Raw genomic sequence first — 23,510 nt, forward strand, 5'->3', positions numbered from 1 at the left:
CTTCTACACCTCCAGTGTTCAGAGTGTAATGCTAATGAGTTCTTGCACAGAGTTTTACTCTACAGTGAATTTCCCAGCATCATTTGTGACAATGAAACCCAAGTTTACACAGCTGCCTTCATTAACCGACAAGTATATTACTAAGTAGAAACAGTAGAAATTGAAACAAAAATTAATAAATACAATAAAAATTCTTAAAAAGCAATCTTTCCAATAAATATGCATCTAAAATACAAAAATTAGTTCATAAAAGGCAAACCTAGGCTTATAAAATAACAGTGCTTCTTTCTACCACACATCTGAGGTATGACATTTTCATAAAACCTCACTAGGCCCGTCAGCGACACACTCTTGTAAATGGATCGCATTCCTTTAATGCGATACAAATGCTGTCAGATTGAGTTGTGCTCTCCAGAAAAGTCTAAACAAGTATGTTTTTCAGGTCAAAAAAGCACTACACGACATTTGATTTTATCTTGCAATGACTGTGTAAGCACTTGAAATGACGTCAGTCTCATCATGGTAAGGGAATAGCACTCACTTATGTTTACCCATGCACTACAGTTGACATAATAAGCCTTTTCGGTTTATAGAACACTCTTCATTTAACGCATGGGCAATCTTCGTCATCCTCAATAAATAAAATGGGAATTTATGGCCTTTGTGGAACTATTACATGTTGATGTCCTGCAATGCAACAGCAGATGTGAGAAATAAACAACATTGCTTCACAGTAGCACACAATCAGAAAGGTCCTTTGAGACGAAGCAAACAAACATGCTGCTCCAGACACACTAACAGGATTGTGCATATGGCCATTACAAGCCCTGTTAAATACCTAATATTTGGTCCACGATTCTTGAAATAAAGTAGAAAGTATCATCATGCATGTATAATTTTGAGACCGATTGTATGTACACATTTCAGCCTAGATTTGGAGAAATGAATTCACAGCATATTTGTGAACAATTATCACTGTCCGTTTTCAATGAAAGTTCTTTATAACATCAACATTACAGCAAAATAAGGAGATTTCAAGTCATCTCAGGAGAGTCTGTGATCGGTTGTGATGTCTGATGTGCTGTTGGAGATGTTTAAGACTTAAATTGAAGTCTCATGAGGTAAGCTAGAAGACTCCAGCTTGACGTCACTGGACGCTTTTTCAGAAGGCAGCTCAGTGGGAACCTTCAGGAGAGACAAATATGTGTTCAATTAAGATCTGCAACTCTTTTTCATTTCCCTAAAGATGGCAATTAATTGACAAAAACGATGATCTTGAACATCAGGCTACTGAAGGCCAAATAATACACTACCGTTTAAAGGTTTGGGGTCGGTGAGATTTATTCATGTTTTTGAAAGAAATCTCCTATGCTCACCAAGGCTGCATGTATTTGATCAAACTACTGTAAAATGTATAATCTTGTGAAATATTAATACAATTTAAAACAACTGTTTTCTATAGTAATATATTTTTAAATATAATTTATTCCTGTGATGACAAAGTTGAATTTTAAGCAGCCATTACTCCAGTCTCATCCTTCAGAAATGATTCTAATAAGCTGAATTGGTAAAACATTTGTTTTTATTATCAGTGTTGAAACAGTTGTGCTGCATAACATTTTTGTGAAAACCACAATTAATTTTTCCAAGATTCTTTGATGAATAGAAAGTTTAAAAGCACAGCATTTATTTGAAATGGAAATGTTTGTAACATTATAAATGCCTGAATAAAAGTTGCGGAATAAACATTAATTTCTTTAAAGAAATCATACTGAAACCAAACTTTTGAATGGTAGTGTGCATTGACCATAAAATATGATGTGTGTGGTTTTATATTACAATTGTTTTCTAAAAAAAAAAAAAAAAATTTTAAAATGTGTGTGTGTATATATACAGGTGCATCTCAATAAATTAGAATGTCATGGAAAAGTTCATTTATTTCAGTAATTCAACTCAAATTGTGAAACTCGTGTATTAAATAAATTCAATGCACACAGACTGAAGTAGTTTAAGTCTTTGGTTCTTTTTATTGAGATGCACCTGTATATATATATATATATATATATATAAAGGAATCCAGTTCGTTAACATTACATTTTACTCTATTATTGCTAGGCAAAATGCCTGTTTTCCCTGTAGCAATGTTCTATTACATTTTTAATAGATTAGTTTGGCCAGTTTTCTCAGACACACAGCATGGCTTTTGTCCTTTTTGACTTTGATCTTTCTCTTAACTGATTATAAATGTACTGAGATATCTTCCACTTCATATTATCAAGATTAGCACGGTTGAGCCTCTTGGTGTTTGGCATGTTTAGTTCACAAAAGTGATGAGAGGCAACACTGGAAATTAAAATCAGATTAACTTACTGCTTGTCCTTTGTTTATGTTGCTCACGTTGACGCCGTGTCTTTTGAGGTCTGATTTAATCAGAGCTGTAAAAACAACACAGAAGTTTCTCAATGCTCTTCAGTAACACTACTGATTAATGAGAGAAAGGCCTGTAAATAGGAAAATTAACCTGTTAGAACAATGCCAAGGAGGATCCAAGCACACAAGAACATGTTTCCGCTGAGTGGGCCATAGTCTGTGGTAAGCTGCCCTTGGATGAGAGTAAAAATGATGCCGAACACCTAAAATTAAAGACAGTAGAGTATGAGGCAAAAATATGCAAGTAACAATGACTTATTCAAGAAGACTCTAAACCTGTTCTTCAACATATTAGAGGATACATAGAGGAAATGCTGAAGAACTAAGTATATAAATTTTAATGTGGGTGTGCATCTTACCAGGCTGTTCAAATTGAAAGTGGTTACCATGGCGTATGGAAATGATCAACTGAAAGCTTATTGCAAAAATGAAACAAGTCAGGAATGAGCTGGTCCTACATACCTGTGCAAATGCATTAAGAAGACCAGATGATGTGCCCTCCGACTCAGGGTATGTGATTTCGACGCCAAATTCAAAGCCAATGGGAAGGTAACCGGTCATAAAAAACCTTTAGAAAAGAACAGTAGTAACATGAGTCAAATACACCTACCTGGCAGTGAAAACTATTTGAATGTGAGAAGTTAACGTACGACATGTACAAACATGTTTAAGTGAATCACACAACAATGGGGAAGCAAAACCTGACCAGTGACCACTTCTGCTGTTTTTACACACACAACTGTGCCACTGGGTTGTTCACAAAAATGTCCTAAAACACTTGTTTTTGATCAATAAATATTAAAATAAAATATTATATATATATATATATATATATATATACACACACACTGTATATATATGTGTGTGTGTGTGTTAATAATATTATATAATTTATATATATTTGATATGTATCTATTTGATAAATAGAACGTTCAAAAAATGGAGTTTACTTGAAATAGATTGTTTTAATTTATCTTAAATATAGCTTTTGTGACAAATATTTTTACTGTCACTTTTGATCAAATGAATTTATCCTTGCTGAATAAAAGTATTAATTTCTTTAGAAGTAATTTTCTGAATATATATAATATACATTCTTTTAGTGTATGTAATATAAAAGTATAATATATAACACAATATGTTAATAATATATGATAATATAGTATAATTATATAAAATACAAACAAATACATATATATAAAAGAGTATGTATATACAAACTGTGTGTGGTAAGAGAACAAAGGAACAGTGACCTGTCTGGACTTATGAATCAAGATACTAATTTCAGAAATGATAGTAACAGGTACACAAGTTGAACTCTAGTAGCAGGCTTACCCTAGGACACCAGCAGTAAAAAAGATAACAAGCAGATTTTCCAAGTTCAGCGTGAATGTGAACACCACCATTCCAATGAAGGACAGGACGTAGACGATCAATGTAGTCAATCTAAAGAACGAGAGGAAAAATTAAAAACTGACATGCTGCTTTTCTCAGATCTGATAAATAAACAGTAAATGCATAAAATTAAGTGATGAGGGTTAATCCTATTAAAAATGAGTAAATGTGTGGTCACATTTATCATTGTTCTTTCAATAATAATCTGGAATTTCTCATGAGCATGGGGATTTCGCAAAGAGTTCTAGTTGGTCACACAAATTTACCAAAAGAATTGACCAAACGAAAGCTGGTTTGAAAGAGACTTGTGTGTGAACTGCGCCTCATACATCACTGAACTATTGACAATAAAAACGGACCTTGTTTGTCCACAATATTTTGCCAAAATGGGACCACGTCTTAAAAAGAGAAATTTTAGATTAAGATTAAAAGATTAGCTGCTAATAATCAAAATCTGACACTAATATGAGTGCCAGAGCTAAATACTTTAAAGCCATTTAAATTCAATTAAAATCTAAATATCTGAGGAAAATAATATTCGGTTTGCCAGATATACATACTTATAGGTTTTAGTACGATCCAACCAGATTCCACACAGTATTGAGCCAAACATTCCAGCCACCACCAAAGTCAAGCCGATTCTCCCTGTGTTTAGCTCTTCACCCTAAAGAAAGAGTTTTTAAGAGTTTAAATTAGCATTTCAATCATGCTAGTAATTACGAGCACTTCCTGTGTCTATATGCCTCTTTAAGATTAATCGCTTCATGTATTCCCCAAATAGTAAGTCGCTTTGGATAAAAGCGTCTGCTCAATTAATAAATGTAAATGTAAATGTAATACTGTCCTCAAGCGAGCTTTGATCTCAGGATTTTGGGATTAAAAGCTCACAAAAGCAAGTTCAATCATGACAACTCTCTGAACATTTTAGCATGGTGATGGATATGACAATGTTAATGTATTTGGTCTTGGCGGAACAGATCTGCTACGCTGCTGCTGCTGTTGGTTATTGCTGTAGTTGTAGATTATTGCTGCTGCTGCAAGCAAGTACAGGAACTTGCTACTGCCAATGCATATGGCGATACGGTGCCATGAGTATTTAAGACATACTGCTGCTGCACAAATAGCATATAAAATAACCCCGTAGCAGATCTATACAGGTGGAGCTGGGGAAGGTGGAGGGTTTCAGAGAACTCTGAAAGCGCGCTGCAGGAATCTCAAGTGAATGCTAGCCAGCCATATAAATGCAAGGCAGTAAGCTCATTGGCTGCATATGCAGCATGAACCAATCAGCTTGTGCCAAGTCGTTTAACTCTCTGAATATCATCAGTTACGTTAACACCCCGTCAGAATGCGCCATCTAAAGTTTCATGACTGAACTATATATTTCAACAGGCCTTCAGTTTGTTAACCAGTAGTTGGTTGCAACAAACCCCTTTAAGTCAAGAAAACCCTTAGCGATCATTTGTTTAGAATTACAACTAAGGGTATTTATAGCTTAAGGGGTTTTGTTGCAAGCGAGCCCAGAATGTATTCTGAGCCTGGTCTACAACACTTTTGACTAACTTTCAATGTTTTGTTAGGGACAGGTCTTTCAAATGGACCTCACAACCAGATATGGAAGTGTTATGCGCGGTAAGAAATATCACATGGTGTGTGGTCACTAAACTTAAGCCTGCAGAACATTCGGACACATCAAACTTGGGAATGTACACAGTGCTTGTCTTTTCATTTGGATTCTGTCATGAGTAGCAGGCATGAATGAAAAGCGGCTAATGAACTGCAAGAGCCTGGACAATAAAGCGGTGACCAGCCGCCCATTCCCGGTAAACACTTCAAAAAGTGCGCCTGAGACGGACGCAGAAAGACTCCTACACACATGCACGTGGCATTTTCATGCCGAGTTTATCAAAAGTCACTTACCGGATAATGAGTAATTATCATTTGATTGAGAAGTGTAGATACAGAGTAGAATGATCCGGTCATGATGCCTAAAAACAATATCAAATATTTTATAAATGATGTTGAAAAAAAAAAAGATTTGACAATCTTTACTGAAGTGCAGAACTTTCTATAGAATGAAAAAGAAATTGTAGCATTAGAAAAGGCTGATACTGTATAATTACTGTTAAAAAGTTAAAGTTAATAATAAAGTTTATAAGTCCTATACATGACAAAATAACTAACCATCTCATAATAAATGGTGTATAGTGTGTGAATAAAAGCACCGGGAACATATTAAGATGAGATTAAAGGAACAGTTAACCCTAAAATTAAAATTAAAATAATTAATAAATAAGGTTTTAATTATTCATTATTGCCACAAGCAAAAATAAAATATAAACATATATAAAATTATCTAAAAATTACATTTATTATAATTAAATACATACAATTATTCAAATAAATAAATTTGCTTTTCTGTTCCACAGAAGAAAGCCATACAGTTTTAAGAATGAGTGTAAAGGATGACAGAATTTTAATTTTGCATTAAATAATTGTCTTTCTCACCATAGCTGATGAGGAGCAGAATGAAGGGCTTGTTCTTGAAGAGGTTGATGATTGATTTCTTGTATGAATAGTCTTCAGCTGGACCGGTGGAGAGAACAGCTTGTGCTTTGCTGGGTGGGAGTGGAGGTCTGTCCTTAATGACTGAGAAAACGAATGGGAGAGACACACATGAACTTCTACTACTGAACATGTCTACAGCTGTTAAGAGGGGTTAACGTACTTGTATTCGTTTTGATACTCTTTAAAATATGAATCACTCTTGCATACAAATCTCTTGTCTATGTTTATAAAACAGCTCTTTTCCATGTTCTGATGACAGATGACACATCATTATATGCAAAGATTTTGTGCAAGATGTTTCTAAGTCAACTAGTTGCAACTTGGTTGTGTATTGTAAACTATAATGGCATAAAAGCATGCAGAAGACTGTATGAGAAAAGGCTGTATTGCATGATTTGCATTATTACATGCATCAGTTGCAATTATTTCTTTATGCTCTGCCTCTTTCTCTCAACTGCTGGAAAAAAGTTCTAACAATGTGAAATGTAGATACTAGTTTTTACCAAATATTGTTAGAAGGAAGAGCAGAGTTGAAACTCCAGCTGTTCCATAGAACATTATGCTGATGTTGTGGCCCATGAGATCTTTGTCGTCGGCTGTGTTGGGAACCAGTACAGGTGGGAGCAGGAAACCGATGGCTACACCAAGCTGAAAAAGAAATATATTACACAGTTTTAATAAACAAATCAGTATATAAAACAATAATAAATCACTAGACACTTTAAGAATGATAAATACACACTGTTAAATACTTAAGGTCACACTTCAAGTTATAGTGTTACAGTGTTATAGTGTTCATATTACTGTTCATTTAAATGCTTAGCACCCTTAAAAAAATGTACCATGGTTACCATAGTTCCCGCCAAAATAATAACATACAATAATCAATGGAAACCGAAACTGCTTTGTTACCAATATTCTTTCAAATATCTCCTATTGTGTTCCACAAAAGAGTGAGAGAAAGTCATACAGGTTTGGAATGGCAATTAGCATTTTTGACGAACTGTACCTTTAAAATAATTTTAAAATAATAAAGTTATTTTATAAGAAAAAGTTGACAATAAACTATCTTCTCTATCTTCTGAAGTACTAAAATTATTAATGTGAAACATTAATGAAAGATTATCTTGTCTATCTCATAATATATTTTATTATAAAATAATGTTGTATCTTGACTGTCTCTTAAAATAATGTTATAATAAAATTATTTTTACTAATAAAAACTGATGATATACATTGTCGCGCTATTGAAATAATTACAAAATAATATAAAATAAAAATTGACTATCAGCTTGAACCAGCTGAATGCTTAAAATACCTGTTTAGAGCAAAAGTCCAGTTTGAATCCAGCTGGATTTTCCAGCTTTTATTTTAGTGGAAACTATATTTTTATGAAATCATTGTATTTTTTTTTACAAGGGAAAATGCTACAAACAACATAACGTGAAATTATTAATAATGTTGACCTGACTTCAGCTGTACGTAATTTTAAATACAAAAGCAAGTGGCATTGGTAATATGTCAAATGTCGAGTACTATTTAACCAAATTAATCGTTAATGGCATATCATTTACAAGCCACACCTGGTTGCCCAACACCGCTGTGGCACAGGCCGTGGAAACTTCTCTCGGGCCGAACCAAACCGACGCGATTCTGGAGGGGAGGCCGAGGATGAACACCTGAGCCACAGAGCATATGATCTGGGCGGTCATGGTGACCCAGAACAGGCCTGGCCCCACGCTGGCGCACTTTACCCACGCGCCCAGGGAATTCAGTCCGGCCCCTAACAACGCCGTCATCCGCAGCCCCTTCTTATCCAACAGCCACGTCGCAGGGAAGATTAAAGGCACATAAGCGACCATATAGACCACGGAGAGCCAGTCAATCGCGATGCTTGATACATTATAATAGTCCATGAAGATGTTGGTAATGATGCTGTACTGGATCCACTGAAAGGCGTTGACGAGCGAATAGAGGCTGAACACCGCGAGAACGGCAAACCGCCTCCAGTAGAGTCTCGTCTCCAGGGCTTCGTTATTCTGTTCGCCGGGCAGCATCGTCTCTTTTTCGTCCGGAGGTGGAAGCTCCTGTTCCAACGCCCTCGGATCCAGCGTTATATGGATCGGTCCATCGGAAAGCTCCTTGTAGCCGCTGTCCTCGTCTGTATCTCCTTCAGTGACAGCGCCGTCAGTTGTGCTGTCGGGCAGAACATGCTGCTCCTGAAGAAACTCACCTGCCACCATTTCGGCAAAATAAACCCCTTCACTTAGACATAAACGATTCTAGTTTATTTCATGTTGGACTAGATGTGTAGCCTAATTCTCTTCCTGGAGCGGTAAGCGTATGAGATAAACAGATAATGATGACGTTTTCAGATGCTCCACTTGATAATAACGCTGTAATAATAATAGCCACGTTCCCGATCACTACCACCGGCTTGATGGCATGATGCGCACATCCTCCTCGGATTTGCTCACCCTGATCAATACAGTAAGTGGGTTTATATGCTCGGCGAGGACCAATGAGATTGCAGATGGGGCGGGGCAAGTAGACGAGCGAGCCCTACAGACAGTAGCCCATCTCCCTACAGAGCTTCTACAGCACATCTACACTGCTAAAGTAGACTATGAAAAATGCGAGCTGCATTGAATGGCGTTTTACGCAAATTTTTTTTCTTTCCCATAACGTTATAGGCTACATATGAAGCGGTAGCCTATCTTAACCCGTTTAATCCCAATTTTTCCCAGACATGAAAATAACCAAATTATATGTCATTAGTAACCCTTTGAAATTATCCAAATGTTTTTTTTTTTTCAGTGTGTGAAAAAATGTGTTTTATGGTCGGTCACAATTGTGTCCGGTGGATAATGTGTATACTGAATATTTCTGCAGTCATAAAAAATGTTATATATCTTAGCCCAGCTATTTTAAACTGTTTGATCACATTCTAGGGTTACTATTATGCTTTTTTTTTTTTTAAACTTATACAACATGGATAGGAATATTGAGATAAAAGACAAAAATACACCCATCAACGTTGTATTTTTTGTAACATTACTTTTTTGTAACAAAATCATACATTTTTTATAGCCTATTAGTGCTACCAGTATTACAACATCAATATTGTAACTTATTTGTAACATTTAAACTTTTAATTTAGTGCAATATTTTGCCATTGCAACATTTTAGTGCAATCTTCACTAACAACTGCAATTGGATTTATATTGTATACCTAAATTCACTGTTATTATTGTGACCATCAAGATGTTTACTCATTCTATGACCACACTCAACAAAACTGAATATATGTGAATTCATATATTAATACTAGACACCTTAAAGATAATGTGTACCAAAAATCTTTGTCATATCTTTATGTTAACATACTTTACTAACCATTTTGTTTTGGAGCTTTGATGTAGCCATCATCTTCTCAAGGTGCCAACAGGAATTAAACTGCTTTGGTCATGTGACAATTTGCACTAACCATGTGAAACTGCACATATTTAATTGAGACCCTTTATTTTTTTCCATATTTGCAGGAAGTGCACTAAAACATCAGTCAGTAAGGTTTTTAGAGCTTTATAAATTAAAACCTTTGTGACCGGATGGATTAAATAGGTTTTGTTCAATCCAAATTGTTTTACATTTTATAAATTATACACAAACTTTAAATTATACATTAACATTCTGGAACAATCTGAAAACAAGCACTGAAAACGCTGTAAAAATTGTCACTTTTGCAGCTAATAATGTTCTGCGACTAAGTAATGCCTCTTGTTCTTGTGGCAGTGAATAAAACACATTATTTTTTCTTTATTCCGTATTATTAAAATAGCATAAAGGTCAAGGTGATATCAGTGTAGGCTAGGTTCAGTCTGGGCTTGGTGGAATGTGGGAGTCTTTTACAAACATAGTCTGTCAAAGCTAACATGACAGTGTAAAACAGGCTAGATTACATAATGTTCAATGCCATTTTTAAAGACATGTACTGAATTTGACAAAGCTGTTTCAGTAATGCTGCTTTTTAAAGACATGTTAGAAACCATAACATCAATCGTGTTGAATTCATTCCACTGACAAACCTATTTTTAACAGTAAAAAAGCCTTTAAGTTAATGATTAAAGTTATACTTTAATCTACAGGCTACTGAGTTTTGGCCAGAGGATATGTTTAGGGATAGTGAATGTTTTTGCTTTTTTAATTCATATCATTAAAATATTGTTGATACAATATGACTAAGGGTAGGCCTAATAATCTTAAAATTACGTTAATACATTATTTCTTCATGTCTAGGTGTCCGTTCAAAAACATTCAGCCAACGACGACGCCCTAATTACTGGTGAATTCTGAAAAATAGGTCAAATTGTTTTTAACACCTGCAATGATACAGTATATCAGTGTTGCCAAGTTCGCGGTTTTCCCGCGGAATTGGGCTACATGTAAACTGTTGCCGCGGGTTGTTTTTTCCCCCGCGGTTTAAAGGTTTGACATGGGTGTATCTAAATATTTTATATTATACCAATGATAATACTGCGCTAGATTATGAGTTTTTTTGTGAGGGAGCGGCCTGTGAGCTTCTGTTACTACTGGTGATTTTCGAGTTGAAATTATGTACAATGCATAACATTGACTGTATATGCATTTTAGGTATGTAAGAAGTGGCATTGAGTTTTGATATTTGGATAGGGCCACGGGGACTGTTTGGGCTATTTTTGATATGGCCTTTGGGATGGTTTTGTTACAGAGCTGGCAACCCTGCAATATATATATATATACAGTGGGTACGGAAAGTATTCAGACCCCCTTAAATTTTTCACTCTTTGTTACCGACACACATTACAGGAAGGCTACATGTCTGGTTACCATGGTTACAGCTGCTTAAACATTAAGGACTGAAATGGCCACATGCTAATTCGACTTAACAAGTAGCCTACATATGATTAATAACAATGTCAAAATCAAAGCAAGACCAACTGTACGAGTTCAATATGCAGAGGGAGACATGGTGTCGCGTGGAGACAACCAGTAGGTTCTGGAATTTACCTGAAAGGAAACACTTCCTTTGTCACCTCCAGAAAACCTGTGACTTCAGCGCGCTGCAGACCGCGCGCCCCGAGCTGCGCTCCTCCTGGTTGGACAGCGACAACAACACCAGACATCCCGAGCGAAGACACTTTGAAGACAGCTGTAAGACGAGCTTTAACTGCGTTTGAAACTTCCAACTCTAACTACTAAAGGTTATATACGACATATGATAAAGTAAAATATGATATTTTTTGTCCTTCCAGATAAAACTCATCAGGTGTTAGGAACTGCAATCAACCTCTGTGAAGAGTAAATGTTTTTCTCCAGACAGCAATAAACGTGTAATGAAGCGATCTGGCAATAAAACAGTGGATCATTTCATATTTTTTATTTAAAAAATTGTCCAAATGTCATTTATCACCCTTAATGTCAAAACCTGTATGGCTTTCTTCTGAAAGGAACACAAATGAAAAACATTTGAATAATGTATTAATAGGGAGAATTAGTTTGAATCCAGCTCACAAAACCAGTCTGAAAGGTTCATGCACTAATCGAATCGATCCTTTTATGAGACTTTTACAGTAAATTTGCAGAAAGCTTGAAAGCGCTAGACATTCATTTTAAGTCCATTTGTTTTCTGAGTGAGCTCTTTATTAACAAAATTCAGTTATATAAAAAAAATAATTCTAGCTTTTTAACTTAGATAACAATCGAAGGGCATTTTGTGTTGTGACTTCCATAACTGTGTCTGAAGATATTCCCTTAACCTTTGCAATGTATTCACAGCAGATCATTATGTTTCCGGGCTCATTTCTAACCTAGGGCAATAAGAAGATAAACACAGACAGTGAGCTTCCAAACATCTCAGTCGTACAGAAAATCAGATTATAATAACAGGTTAGGACTTACATGTTTGTCAATCCCCAAGGCTGGAGAATCTGTCTCGAGGCAAATGTGTTCCAGTGGAATCTGTCGGATTAATTTTGCTCTCTGTATTTGAAATACAGTATCATTATAGTAGTGAAAACAAAACTTATGTCAAACCTCATGTTTGTCACATAAGGTCCATATAGGTTTAAATAATACATAATTTCCGGTTCAAACATACAATCATATGTACAGAATGTACTAATTTTTGAAGTGAATGACATGTGACGTGGAACTGGGTCATTCTTTAATATGTGCTTCATGTCTTTATTGCATACTTATCATACTTATCTATGATTTTATGGCACACAAGCGTAATGGTAATTAAATTAGAATCCTTATCCAACCTGCTCGTTTTTGCTGACAGCAGGCGGAAAGGAGAAGCAGAATCCAGCCTGAACCACTTCCATAGCAACTGATGGCTTGCCGGCAAAATTATGCAATAATGCTTGTCTAATCCCTAAAGACATAAAAGTAGAATTACGCAAGAAATTCAGCTGCGACTGAAAAAGGTCACAGAGACATAATGATTTGTAATCTCTTACCTAGTTCTTTCATTGTGGCTATGGTAACCCTGGCTGCTGAACGGGAATGTACATTCCTTTAAGATAAAAGAATGGACTGAATTATGAGCGTTAATGAAACTACAAAATGAACAGTCAGTTCAGGATGTACAATATATGTTGCTATGCCAAGTAATGGTAAAAAGTAGCAAACCATGTAACCATTTCTGAGCTGCTTGAATGATTTCCTGTTACTCTCCAATAGAAAGTCATGTTGCTACTCACACTGGCAAATCCAGTTCTTTAGATATTTCAAGTTGTTTTATAAAGACTTTTATCTGCTCATCACGCTCTTGAGCAGTATTTGCAAACCGGGGGTAAAATCAAGACCAATCTGTGAAGAGAAAAAAATATTAGCAAGCAATAGATCACATTATGTAACAAGTAGGTGAACTACAATACTGAGACTCAAGATTTAAAATAACATTAGAAATGTGAGGCCTAGCTTCCCCAGTCTTGTACGATTTTCATGTTTGTTTGTTTTTATTATTATCCCCAGACCAATGGTTCTCAACCTTTTCGATTCCAAGGCCCTCCATTGTATATAACAATATTTGAAGGCTCCATAACTTTGTAAGGATTTAAAAAAAAAATGTCTTTACAATTTCTACCTGATAAAATATGGAGTTAGAAGATTTTATTAATTTAGATTCTAGCTCTACAAAAAAAATATATATATACACACTACCAGTCAAAAGTTTGGGATCAGAACAATGATTTTAAATGAGTTTCTTATGCTCATCAAGGCTGCATTTATTTGATAAAAAATTAATATTGTGAAATATTATTATGATGTAAAATAATGTTTTTCTATTTTAATATACATTAAAATCTAATTTTCATTTTAAATCATATTGATTACCCCTTGGAAGTTTGCTAAGGACTTCTTTACTTTTTCTCACTTTCTCACTTCATTAATTTCACATTCCTTAAAATGACCTCTCTAATTTGTATATAAACAATGTAATCAAAATAAGCTGAATGTTTTATTTTTGTTTGGTAAGTGTTAGGACATTTCATTTAACATAACAATGATATAATATTCTAAAAATCCTGAGCAGTGTCTGTTGAAAATTGTCCAAAAAAGATAATATCTTATTTTACCTCCCCGACTGCAACAATATCAGCTCTGTACTTCTAGAACAAAGGAATGAATGGCTCCAGGTCCTGTTAAAACAAAACTAATATTTTTGCACTAAAAGGTCACAATATAGCATATGAAGCATGGTAAACCTATCTTTCTATGTCATGTTATGTTATATTCACCTGAATCTTGACACTATGCAAGTCTTGCCCTGATCCTTGAAGGGGATGAATGCCAAAACAAGGGAACACAAAACCAGGATAGCTATATCAAAAACATGAAATATTAGTAAAGCTGCATGTGTCCATTGCTGTGTAAGCATATGTGGTGTGTGTGCAGCTGGAACACTGTCATTCCAAACTCCTCAGTGAGAATGTTCTCATACAAAGCTTATGTTTTTGACAGCTGAATAACTTTCTCAAACTCACTGGCTCCCTCTGTAACTGACACAAGAGCTTTCAGTCCAGCCTAAAATTACATTAATTAAACAGAAGTGGTCATTGTTGCAACATTAGAGTCTTGTCAGCTTTTATTGATTTGTCCTCTTAGGATTGACAAAAGCTTACCTTTTTAGCTCTCAAAAGGACATCATCTATATCCTAGGGAAAAACATTTAAAATAACTTAATATATAAACTAGATTCTGTAAACATCTGTGCAGATGATTTCTGTTTGGTGTGGCAACAAACCCCTTGTCTGCATATAGTTTACATAAACACAATGATACTGACAACATAGCCTACAACAGTTTACATTTAATATTATATAATAGCATTTGTCTTTGATTTTATTATTGTAACTTCATCCGGCCAAAAAGTGGCCCAATTTATTATAAATACTGCACTAATACTGTACTGTGCAAATCAATAAGATCACTCTGAACTACCTGCTGAAAAAAATAAACAACTTAAACCAGTTGAGACAAGCAAACCTGCTGAGGCTGGTTTAGGTGGGGTTTTTCTGTAAGGCTTTAGCTCACATTTACAAAGCGGTGATGGATCCGCTCATAAAGACATTGTGTTTATGGCTTAAAGATAAGAATTTCGCAATTTCTTACCTGTGTAAACTCATTTGCTGACAGGTGACGTGACAGTCAATAAACCCTCTAGCTATGATGTTAGTGTATATAAAATATTTTGAGCACGTTTCTGTGTAAATTTGTAAATAAAACGTATTAAACCACTTGTTTTCATGATCTCTACGGCATTTTCTGTCCGTTCGGCGTCTTCACGATGGAGATCGGAACGTTTCTTCCGCTGAAGTGTTTCTCTCAGGGTTTGTTTCGTTGTAACACATTCTGCTTCCGTTTCCAGGAGTTATTTTGAAAAATAAGCGCTGCGGCAGTCATGGAGGCAGATCGTGAGAGCGGGGCAGATTTTAGAGTAAATGTCAAGTCGAAAAAACACGTTCGTGAACAGCTTGAAAAGTATAAAGACTTATTTAAAAAGTTGCTCGATGGCCAATGCCACATTTCCGAGGAGGACAAAGCTAAATTGCTGCAAGAAATGGTTGTGGTAAGTCTAGTAGAAAAAAAAAGAGATCTCAAGTTCAATTATTTTTTGTCTTTATTAAGTGTACGATGGTTTTACTGTAGAAACACCATCTGTTTTACCCGTGGTATTTTTGTGGAAACCAATTATGGGAGTTATTTATGACATCGACGTCTGCTGTTGTTGCTGTGTTTTTGTTTTTTCATTCACTTTATTTGTCTGTTTTATCATTTAGAACTTTGAATTCACAGTGCAAGAAAATCTAGTTATTGCTGGCTTGTCCTGGGACGAGGTGTCAGAGGATTATTGTGAAGGTAAGTTACTGTCAGTTTTAGAGAAATCATTACACTTTTTGCAAACCCAAGCCATGACATTATTAACCATTGCTTTGTATGTTCAGACTATGAGAGCACAATAAATGACATTCTGGATGAGAAAATAGTAGAGACTGCCTGCAAACGCAACTCTTACCCAAAGCAAATACGCAACCAGGTTGTGCGATCATTAAGAGCAGAGAGGAAACTTCTGGTGAGACATGTTTTTTTTCTCTTATATATATATATATATATATATATATCACAAATATAAACACACACACACACACACACACACACACACACACACATTTCCATTCATTAATTCATCCATACATACAGTATAAATCACAAACAAATCAGGTATTCAATTATTGAAACAATAATATTACAAACTTCAAATATTAGTAAAGATATTAGTCTTTATAGGATTTTATTTATATTTGAAACTAATTATCTTTGGGAACACCTATCGGACAAAGTAAATTAGTTAAAAGTTTAGTTAAAATTGTACATGTTCTACTCCTGGCCACTAGATGTCACAATATATGATATCATAATATTCTTTTACGATTTTGAAATTTTAGCTGTTCAACCTCTGGCCACTAGATGTCATAATAAAACACTATTGTGTTTGTTGGATTAAAAACTACAGTATATTTTGGTGTTTTTTCAGAGAACAGCTCAGTTTGATTTTTTTAGAAGACCTAAATGTTGTTGCGTGTATGTGGCTTATATGCTTTTTACTGTTGATCCATTATTTTAGGGTTTGTATGAACAGGCAGTGAAGCCACTAGACCTAAAGCCAGACCCAGCTCAAGGTGTGTGTGCCTTTCTTTTCTTAGCAAAAGTGCATAATTTGTACAACTGTGCTTTACGCAGTGTTTGTTACTAGCTCTTAAACATTTTCTTTACAGACACTGTCATCAGAAATGTATCAGCTGCTGCACCTGCAATGTTCAAACAAGCCAGTACAGTTATGAAGGTATAAATCTATTTTAATTACGTTTATACAGTGCTTCTTGAATGCATGGTACTACATGCTTGTCCATTTTATTTTCTAATAATTTTAAGTATACCAGTGAGATGAAAGTCTCATTACCATAGACAAAAAATAATGTATTATTCTTAACATGCCCCATTTTCCTTCATTCTGTTCAGTCTCTGAAAAGTCTGAAGCAGGTAGCCGAGGGCTTGCGTCAAGTACTTGACATGCAGCCTTCAGTGGAGTCGGTGGAAATCTACAGTGAAGTGTTTGGCAGCTCAGTAGGAGACGTCTGTCCAGACCTTCACCACAGACTTCCCTCCACCATCAAAAGAGCTGCGTCTGATTCAGAATACAGTGCAGACTATGTACCTGCTCCAAAAACCATCCAAATGACTGATGCAAATTAATGTGTATCTCTGTGTGTGTATGTATCATTTTGTGTGGGAATAGAGAAGGGCAGTATGGGAGTATTGTATTGACACCTGTTATTAGATAAGTGTTTTGTATGTTGATTCTTACCCATATAATGTAAATAAATATTCAAGAAATACTTTGCATATAGTTAAAAATGAACAATAAGTGCTACACCAATTTCTTTTTCCATTACAATAAATTACTTTTTTAGCGAACTGTTGTGCTGATGTGGTCCAGGTTCATACCACAAGGTGTTGGTCTACCAGCATTGGTTTCCAAATACTGGCACTGAACACGTTTTTATTAAACAAATGAGCCAATTAAACATGGACTAACGGGGCCCTTTTTGTATCATAAGTGAACAATGATTAAAAAATAATAATAATTCTAAACACATTTACAAATATCTTGTATATAGGCCAATATCTTATAACTGCCAAAATGTGTTGAGTAAACTGATTGATTAAATTCTGATAGGATTAAATTCTACTTCTGATAGACTTACTATAGTATCACTGAGCGCAAGACTAGAAATGGCCAAACTGTGAAACTGTCAATCATATTACCTTTTGTGATGCATAACCATATACGACCATAGGCTATTAACGTTAGCCCACTTGTTTTTACTCATAAGGACTTTCATTGCCTGATTAAAAAATAAAAAAAGCAAGCTTTCAGAAATCACCTTTTCAAAATGGAAAAGAGTAATTTCTAGGAATGACCCAAAAGCGTTAAAAATACAAAAACACTCGCACCGCCTGAAGTTATTGGAGTTTTCGAGAGCACCACGTGACTTCAAAGAACATCCGCCGAAGGCATTTGCAAGAAATGTTACTGAGGGATGTTGACTGACAGTGTGAACATGCCTAACTATGCGCTAATTAAAACGACATAATAGTTCGCCTTAATTTTCCATCAAATTTCGTGAACGGAAATCTTTATTGTGCTCGTGCTCTTTTGCACCTGTCATGTCACTTTTCAGTGCGACAAGTAACTTTACACGAAATGATGCTCCAGATTTCCAGTTATTTCGAAAGAGTGAGGTATGTGAGGCTTCTTTATTCTTGTTTCATTACAAAATAAGTTTATAACCTAAAATAAAAAATGTGCCTAATTACTAATATGCATTCTATAACAGATACATTCTCATCTTTCTGACTTGTGCCACCCAAAATGATTTTGTGGTTTACTGTTTGTGATTTGTTCTGTTGTAATTAGATAATCCTGCACATTAATGTCCAGGAAACAACATCATAACAACCATAACATATGATTGTGATTCAGAGCTCTGATGATGAAGAGAAAAGGTCGAAAAGAAGAGAAAAGAACCGAGTTGCTGCACAGAGGAGCCGTAAAAGACAAACTCAGAGAGCGGATGAGTTGCATGAGGTTTGCAAGCTGCACATTATATAGAATATAAAAGATGTTGATTTCAGCATTTGTACTTTTCAGTAAATTTGCAGGTAGAATGATTATTTGCCCCATGAAGACGTATGATGGTAATTGTGGGCAGACATTGGAAAATACATCAAATGCTCATTGATGCATAGGATTGATGTGGTTTTTTAACATACTGAAATGTTCTGCAACCAGGCATATGAATGTCTGGAACAGGAGAACAGCCTGCTGAGGAAGGAAGTCCAGCTTTTGTTAGAGGAACAGCAACACTTGACAGATGCCCTCAAAGCCCATGAGCCTTTGTGCCCTGTCTTGAACTGTGGTATGACCTCAACATCAAGGTCCACAGGCACAATGTCACCAGAGTTTATGTCTAGATAGAGTCGCTTACATTTGATGCTCATGATGTCCGAATTTCCATTTAAGGATAAATTAAGTATACTTGTAAACATGCAAGGTATTTATGCATACTAGCAACATGCAATTTTATTTTTTTTTTATTCTGAAGTATTAGCTTTTGATTTCAGTATGCAGTGTTTTCTGTCAACATACAAGTGAATTATTAAGTCATGCTTGAAATTGCATTGTAACAGGTTATGTTCAGAATACAGGATCTTTGTAGTCATATATGTTTGTTTTCCCAGGGTCACGCCTCATGTGAATACATCCACTATTTACTTTGATAGAGTCAGTAACCACTAACTAAACCATCTGTTATACCACAGTTAGTTGGCTGTGAATGAACGACATGCGACAATGGACTTCTGCTTTATGAGAGCCAATCTGACCAAAATACCAGAGGTTAGTTTCAAAAGTCTGTGACAGCAGGTTTATGTCTGCATAATATTATTAACCATAGCAGCTTAATTCAAATGTTAGTGTTATTTTCTGTCTTGCTTGATCATGTTTTGCTGTTGGAGTGTATTGTAAGTATTAGAAAAATAAACAATTATTTTTTTTAAAATCACTCTTGTGTATTCACTCTGTGACGCAGATGCAGATTGAAATCCAGTAATCACTCAAATAGAAATAGTCATACAATTTCTATTAAAATTAGGTCACCAAATCAGAAAAAGGACCCGGATGTGTACTTTTTTTCTCATTTGTGTTGAAACCATATCTGGGGGTGGTTGCGGTAAGATGGTGATCAGATTTTTTTCTTGAATGTATCACTTCCTTAAACCTCTGTGGACTTACCTTCCTAACCAGTGCAGGGTACACACTTCTACATTTCTCTTCCAGTTTTCTCTTCTCTTCTGAAAAGTCCTAGAGCTCAACACGAATCTGTTGACTTTCGTTTTAAAACTTTAAAGCCAAAAAGCACTGTCAAGTCAAGTCAAGTCAAGTCACCTTTATTTATATAGCGCTTTTAACAATACAGATTGTGTCAAAGCAACTGAATATTTTACTGGTGATAATTGAGATGACTCCCCATTTAAATTAACAAGGTGGTAGCGATCGGACAGGTAGGATCTAAACCATCTTAAAGCCTGCCCTTGAATACCTGTATAGTTTTGTAATCGATCTATGAGTATGTCATGATCTATAGTATCAAACGCAGCACTAAGATCAAGTAAAACTAGCAATGAGATACAGCCTTGTTAGAGAATGTAAAAAAAAAACAAAAACAGATCATGAAACAGTTAATTTTAGTATGTTCATTATAATTGTTTATTCAAGCAGAAATGCAATTGTTCAGAAAGGGTTGAGTGTAAAGCATATAGTTTCCACAGAAAATAAAATTGCTTTAGTTGGGGCTTGACAAAATGTATGCAGCACACAAGTTTTTTAATCGCAGTTCTGTATTTCATAGCAATTTTAACAATGCATAGCTTTGTAGTAGTACACACGAGTCTTCTGGTATGTATGGTGCGGGAGAACTTGTGAATGTAACACCAGAATAAACTTTCCAGCCACAAAGCCCTGTAAAAATGTCTTCTTTGGATGATTTTTGATTTTGGAGCAGTATAGAGAGAGAGAGAGAAATTTATTAATTCATTATTTTTGATTACATCAGAAGCACATATCAGAAGTACATAAACATATCTTGGATGAAAGGAGATTTTGCAGTCAAAATGTTGAGAACCATTGCTTCATAGTCATACATACATATACAGTATCTCACAGAAGTGAGTATACCCCTCACATTTTTGTAAATATTTTATTATATCTTTTCATGTGACAACACTGAAGAAATGACACTTTGCTACAATGTAAAGTAGTGAGTGTACAGCTTGTATAACAGTGTAAATTTGCTGTCCCCTCAAAATAACTCAACACACAGCCATTAATGTCTAAACCGCTGGCCACAAAAGTGAGTACACCCCTAAGTGAAAATGTCCAAATTGGGCCCAATTAGCCATTTTCTCTCCCCGGTGTCATGTGACTCATTAGTGTTACAAGGTCTCAGGTGTGAATGGGGAGCAGGTGTGTTAAATTTGGTGTTATCGCTCTCACTCTCTCATACTGGTCACTGGAAGTTCAACATGGCACCTCATGGCAAAGAACTCTCTGAGGATCTGAAAAAAAGAATTGTTGCTCTACATAAAGATGGCGTAGGCTATAAGAAGATTGCCAAGACCCTGAAACTGAGCTGCAGCACGGTGGGGTGTACTCACTTCTGTGAGATACTGTACACATATTTAACAAATTAAATCATACGTGATTGGCAACTGTTATCTCTGCTTCAAAGTTTACATATGTTTTTGTTTCCTTGGTTGATTTGGTGCAATATTACAAAACATCTGCAACGTTTGCATCAATGAAATGTTAGCTGCATCAGGACAAGCGGAAATGAGAGTCCAGTGCATGTCCTGCAACTCAGCGTCTATTTATGTTATAACTGTAATAATAATGTGTGGATAATGGATAAGCTCTAAACCTTCTGTTGTAAAAGTGGTGTCTTAAGCATTCTGGCTTTCTGTGTGTTTACCCTGCTAAAAAAAAAACAATAGAAACCATCACAGAAATTCAAATAGTTTCCACTACAAATACCATTACAAACAATCAACTTTTAACCATTAAAACCATTAAAAATGGTTTTCTGTAGTGTGTTTTGGGACATATTCCGTTAGGATTTAATGGTTTTAACAAGCCAACAATAGAAGGTGACCATTACCAGTAGAAACCCACAGGGTCCATTACTCTTTCTAATAAAACCTATCATATAAAAACAATTCCCATCATAACCAGTACAACCATTACACATTTTGTGATGGTGTCTATTGTTGTTGTTTTTTTTGTGTGTTTTTTTTACAGGGTACATATAGTAGCCAATGATGTCTTCTGTTTTGTGACCCACAATTGCTTGATTGTTATACCCTCTAGTGGACACATTACTAATCAACTTGCATTAAATTTAAAATTTCGACGTATTTTATATAATCCTTATATTTAGTTTACATCTAGGCCTATATATTTTATAATAATTATATTTATAATATGTACATCTACTGCAAATAGACATAACTGCTTTAAATTATACTTATAATAAATGTAGTTTTAATTATCTAATGTACACTGAATGAAAGCCATCGGTTTGTATATGACCACCAGTATCATCGATATTTGCTAGAGATCGCGGATATCTCTTCTTGTCACACACGAAAATAGAAGGAGAGAAGATTATCATAAACTGTTTAGCATTGCCTTTAAAGTGCACATGTTTTGAAATCTGAATAGAGGAGCATACAAATACGCATTGTGAACTGGGAAATTAAGGGTGTGTCTTAAACAGAAAAAAAAAATCTGTTATGGTAACTTTTCCTTCCTGATCTGTAAGTTCCTGGTAGCGACTGTAGGTGGTTGCCCTCGCATCTCAAAACTCTTGGAAACCTTACAGGAACTTAAAGAAGAATGTGGACCTTGAAGTTCCCATTGAACCTACACTTCCTTGAGCTCCCCCAAAGCAAAAAAAAAAAAAAAAGAAGAAGGGACATTTCCATTGTACTGGCAAGGAAGGGGTCTAGACTGTTCGCTAAATGCATTCAATGCATTCCTTTGCACGCTGAGGGAAAACCAGTCTTTTTAAACATAGCCTAATGGCTACATGAGCTGTTAAACTGTCAATAATGTTCCATGGTTCTGTACTGAGGAATGGGCTAAAATTCCTACAAGCCGTTGTGCATGGACTGATCAGCAGTTACAAGAAACGTTACTTGCAGCTATTGCTGCAAAAGGGGGTCACACCAGATACTGAAAGCAAAGATTCACATACTTTTGCCACTCACAAATATTTAACACCGGATCATTTTTCTCAATAAATAAATGACAAAGTATATATTTTTTTCTCATTTGTTTGACTGGATTCTCTTTGTCTACTTTCAGGATTTGTGTGAAAATCTAATTATGTTTTGGGTCATATTTATGCAGAAATATAGAAAATTCTAAAGGGTTCACAAACTTTCAAGCAGCACTGTATATCATCATATTTTGGATTTAAAAAAAATCCCAGGTTTTTTGTCATTATAATAAACCCCTAATAGTGTATTATAATAGTAATGACTAAATGAACACCTGCCAATCAAGTTCCATAGGCATAGGTTTGTAATAACTCATCATTAAAAATGCATTTTTTTCCTGAATGAGTAAGGCATTCCAATGATCTTACAGGTTAAGAACCGTCCAGTCATGAATGTGTTACATCAAAACTTTAAAATCATTACAATAATGTTTAAAGTTTATGACATAGATGTTTGAAATAGCATAACAACACCCTATTTGACATCTGTAGATTCCATTGCAACAGTTTTAATGCTTGCATCAGAATGTGAAGTTTCCACTGATTGCATTTATTGCCAAGGGCCGTGACTATGTTGATTCATATTCAGGCAGGGCAAAGTGCACTTGCGTTATGGTGAAAGTCAGGTCATGATGTTAGGAATCTGGGTATTTGTTAAATCGATATTTTAGA

The 23,510-nt window shown here is 35.3% G+C and overlaps 5 protein-coding genes across 5 annotated transcripts; 3 read left to right on the forward strand and 2 right to left on the reverse strand.

The window, feature by feature from the left end:
- Nucleotides 1-226: 226 nt before the first annotated feature.
- Nucleotides 227-8,882, reverse strand: LOC107676259 (feline leukemia virus subgroup C receptor-related protein 1-like). The gene is made up of 10 exons (XM_016470781.1): nucleotides 7,977-8,882; nucleotides 6,897-7,041; nucleotides 6,334-6,474; nucleotides 5,746-5,813; nucleotides 4,386-4,489; nucleotides 3,766-3,876; nucleotides 2,893-2,998; nucleotides 2,522-2,633; nucleotides 2,371-2,435; nucleotides 227-1,185 (listed from the first exon to the last, which is right to left on the reverse strand). The coding sequence occupies exons 1-10, from the start codon at nucleotides 8,634-8,636 to the stop codon at nucleotides 1,102-1,104; spliced, it is 1,596 nt and encodes a 531-aa protein (XP_016326267.1). The 5' UTR covers nucleotides 8,637-8,882; the 3' UTR covers nucleotides 227-1,101.
- Nucleotides 8,883-11,233: 2,351 nt separating this feature from the next.
- spata45 (spermatogenesis associated 45) lies at nucleotides 11,234-11,836 on the forward strand. Its single transcript, XM_016470783.1, has 2 exons — nucleotides 11,234-11,583; nucleotides 11,685-11,836. The coding sequence occupies exons 1-2, from the start codon at nucleotides 11,346-11,348 to the stop codon at nucleotides 11,732-11,734; spliced, it is 288 nt and encodes a 95-aa protein (XP_016326269.1). The 5' UTR covers nucleotides 11,234-11,345; the 3' UTR covers nucleotides 11,735-11,836.
- Nucleotides 11,829-15,342, reverse strand: LOC107676226 (putative deoxyribonuclease tatdn3). The gene is given in 13 exon segments (XM_074186964.1): nucleotides 11,829-12,239; nucleotides 12,331-12,411; nucleotides 12,696-12,808; nucleotides 12,894-12,949; nucleotides 13,137-13,224; nucleotides 13,227-13,245; nucleotides 14,016-14,078; nucleotides 14,178-14,259; nucleotides 14,390-14,463; nucleotides 14,562-14,594; nucleotides 15,052-15,080; nucleotides 15,083-15,219; nucleotides 15,287-15,342. Coding segments are annotated over 13 exon segments (963 nt in total). The 3' UTR covers nucleotides 11,829-12,107.
- nsl1 (NSL1 component of MIS12 kinetochore complex) lies at nucleotides 15,057-17,607 on the forward strand. Its single transcript, XM_016470782.1, has 6 exons — nucleotides 15,057-15,508; nucleotides 15,720-15,798; nucleotides 15,885-16,012; nucleotides 16,565-16,619; nucleotides 16,716-16,783; nucleotides 16,960-17,607. The coding sequence occupies exons 1-6, from the start codon at nucleotides 15,341-15,343 to the stop codon at nucleotides 17,191-17,193; spliced, it is 732 nt and encodes a 243-aa protein (XP_016326268.1). The 5' UTR covers nucleotides 15,057-15,340; the 3' UTR covers nucleotides 17,194-17,607.
- Nucleotides 17,608-18,014: 407 nt separating this feature from the next.
- batf3 (basic leucine zipper transcription factor, ATF-like 3) lies at nucleotides 18,015-19,476 on the forward strand. Its single transcript, XM_016470735.1, has 3 exons — nucleotides 18,015-18,243; nucleotides 18,485-18,589; nucleotides 18,794-19,476. The coding sequence occupies exons 1-3, from the start codon at nucleotides 18,169-18,171 to the stop codon at nucleotides 18,977-18,979; spliced, it is 366 nt and encodes a 121-aa protein (XP_016326221.1). The 5' UTR covers nucleotides 18,015-18,168; the 3' UTR covers nucleotides 18,980-19,476.
- The last annotated feature ends 4,034 nt before the right edge of the window (nucleotides 19,477-23,510 follow it).

The sequence above is a fragment of the Sinocyclocheilus anshuiensis genome, unplaced genomic scaffold, assembly GCF_001515605.1.
Source record: "Sinocyclocheilus anshuiensis isolate Anshui unplaced genomic scaffold, SAMN03320099.WGS_v1.1 scaffold2322, whole genome shotgun sequence".
In the NCBI taxonomy this organism is placed as follows: Eukaryota; Metazoa; Chordata; class Actinopteri; order Cypriniformes; family Cyprinidae; genus Sinocyclocheilus; species Sinocyclocheilus anshuiensis.

What these genes read in the sequence shown, in the direction of transcription:
- spata45 (XM_016470783.1), top strand. Translation starts at nt 11,346, where the DNA reads ATGTCAAAATCAAAGCAAGACCAACTGTACGAGTTCAATATGCAGAGG. An exon ending in AAGACACTTTGAAGACAGCT is followed by an intron (nt 11,584 to 11,684) that starts GTAAGACGAGCT and finishes TTGTCCTTCCAG; the next exon opens with ATAAAACTCATCAGGTGTTA.
- LOC107676259 (XM_016470781.1), bottom strand. Translation starts at nt 8,636, where the DNA reads ATGGTGGCAGGTGAGTTTCTTCAGGAGCAGCATGTTCTGCCCGACAGC. An exon ending in CTTCCTTCTAACAATATTTG is followed by an intron (nt 6,475 to 6,896) that starts GTAAAAACTAGT and finishes TCGTTTTCTCAG; the next exon opens with TCATTAAGGACAGACCTCCA. An exon ending in GATCGTACTAAAACCTATAA is followed by an intron (nt 3,877 to 4,385) that starts GTATGTATATCT and finishes CTCGTTCTTTAG; the next exon opens with ATTGACTACATTGATCGTCT.
- batf3 (XM_016470735.1), top strand. Translation starts at nt 18,169, where the DNA reads ATGTCACTTTTCAGTGCGACAAGTAACTTTACACGAAATGATGCTCCA. An exon ending in AGTTATTTCGAAAGAGTGAG is followed by an intron (nt 18,244 to 18,484) that starts GTATGTGAGGCT and finishes ATTGTGATTCAG; the next exon opens with AGCTCTGATGATGAAGAGAA. An exon ending in GAGCGGATGAGTTGCATGAG is followed by an intron (nt 18,590 to 18,793) that starts GTTTGCAAGCTG and finishes TTCTGCAACCAG; the next exon opens with GCATATGAATGTCTGGAACA.
- nsl1 (XM_016470782.1), top strand. Translation starts at nt 15,341, where the DNA reads ATGGAGGCAGATCGTGAGAGCGGGGCAGATTTTAGAGTAAATGTCAAG. An exon ending in GTCAGAGGATTATTGTGAAG is followed by an intron (nt 15,799 to 15,884) that starts GTAAGTTACTGT and finishes TTGTATGTTCAG; the next exon opens with ACTATGAGAGCACAATAAAT. An exon ending in AAAGCCAGACCCAGCTCAAG is followed by an intron (nt 16,620 to 16,715) that starts GTGTGTGTGCCT and finishes TTTTCTTTACAG; the next exon opens with ACACTGTCATCAGAAATGTA.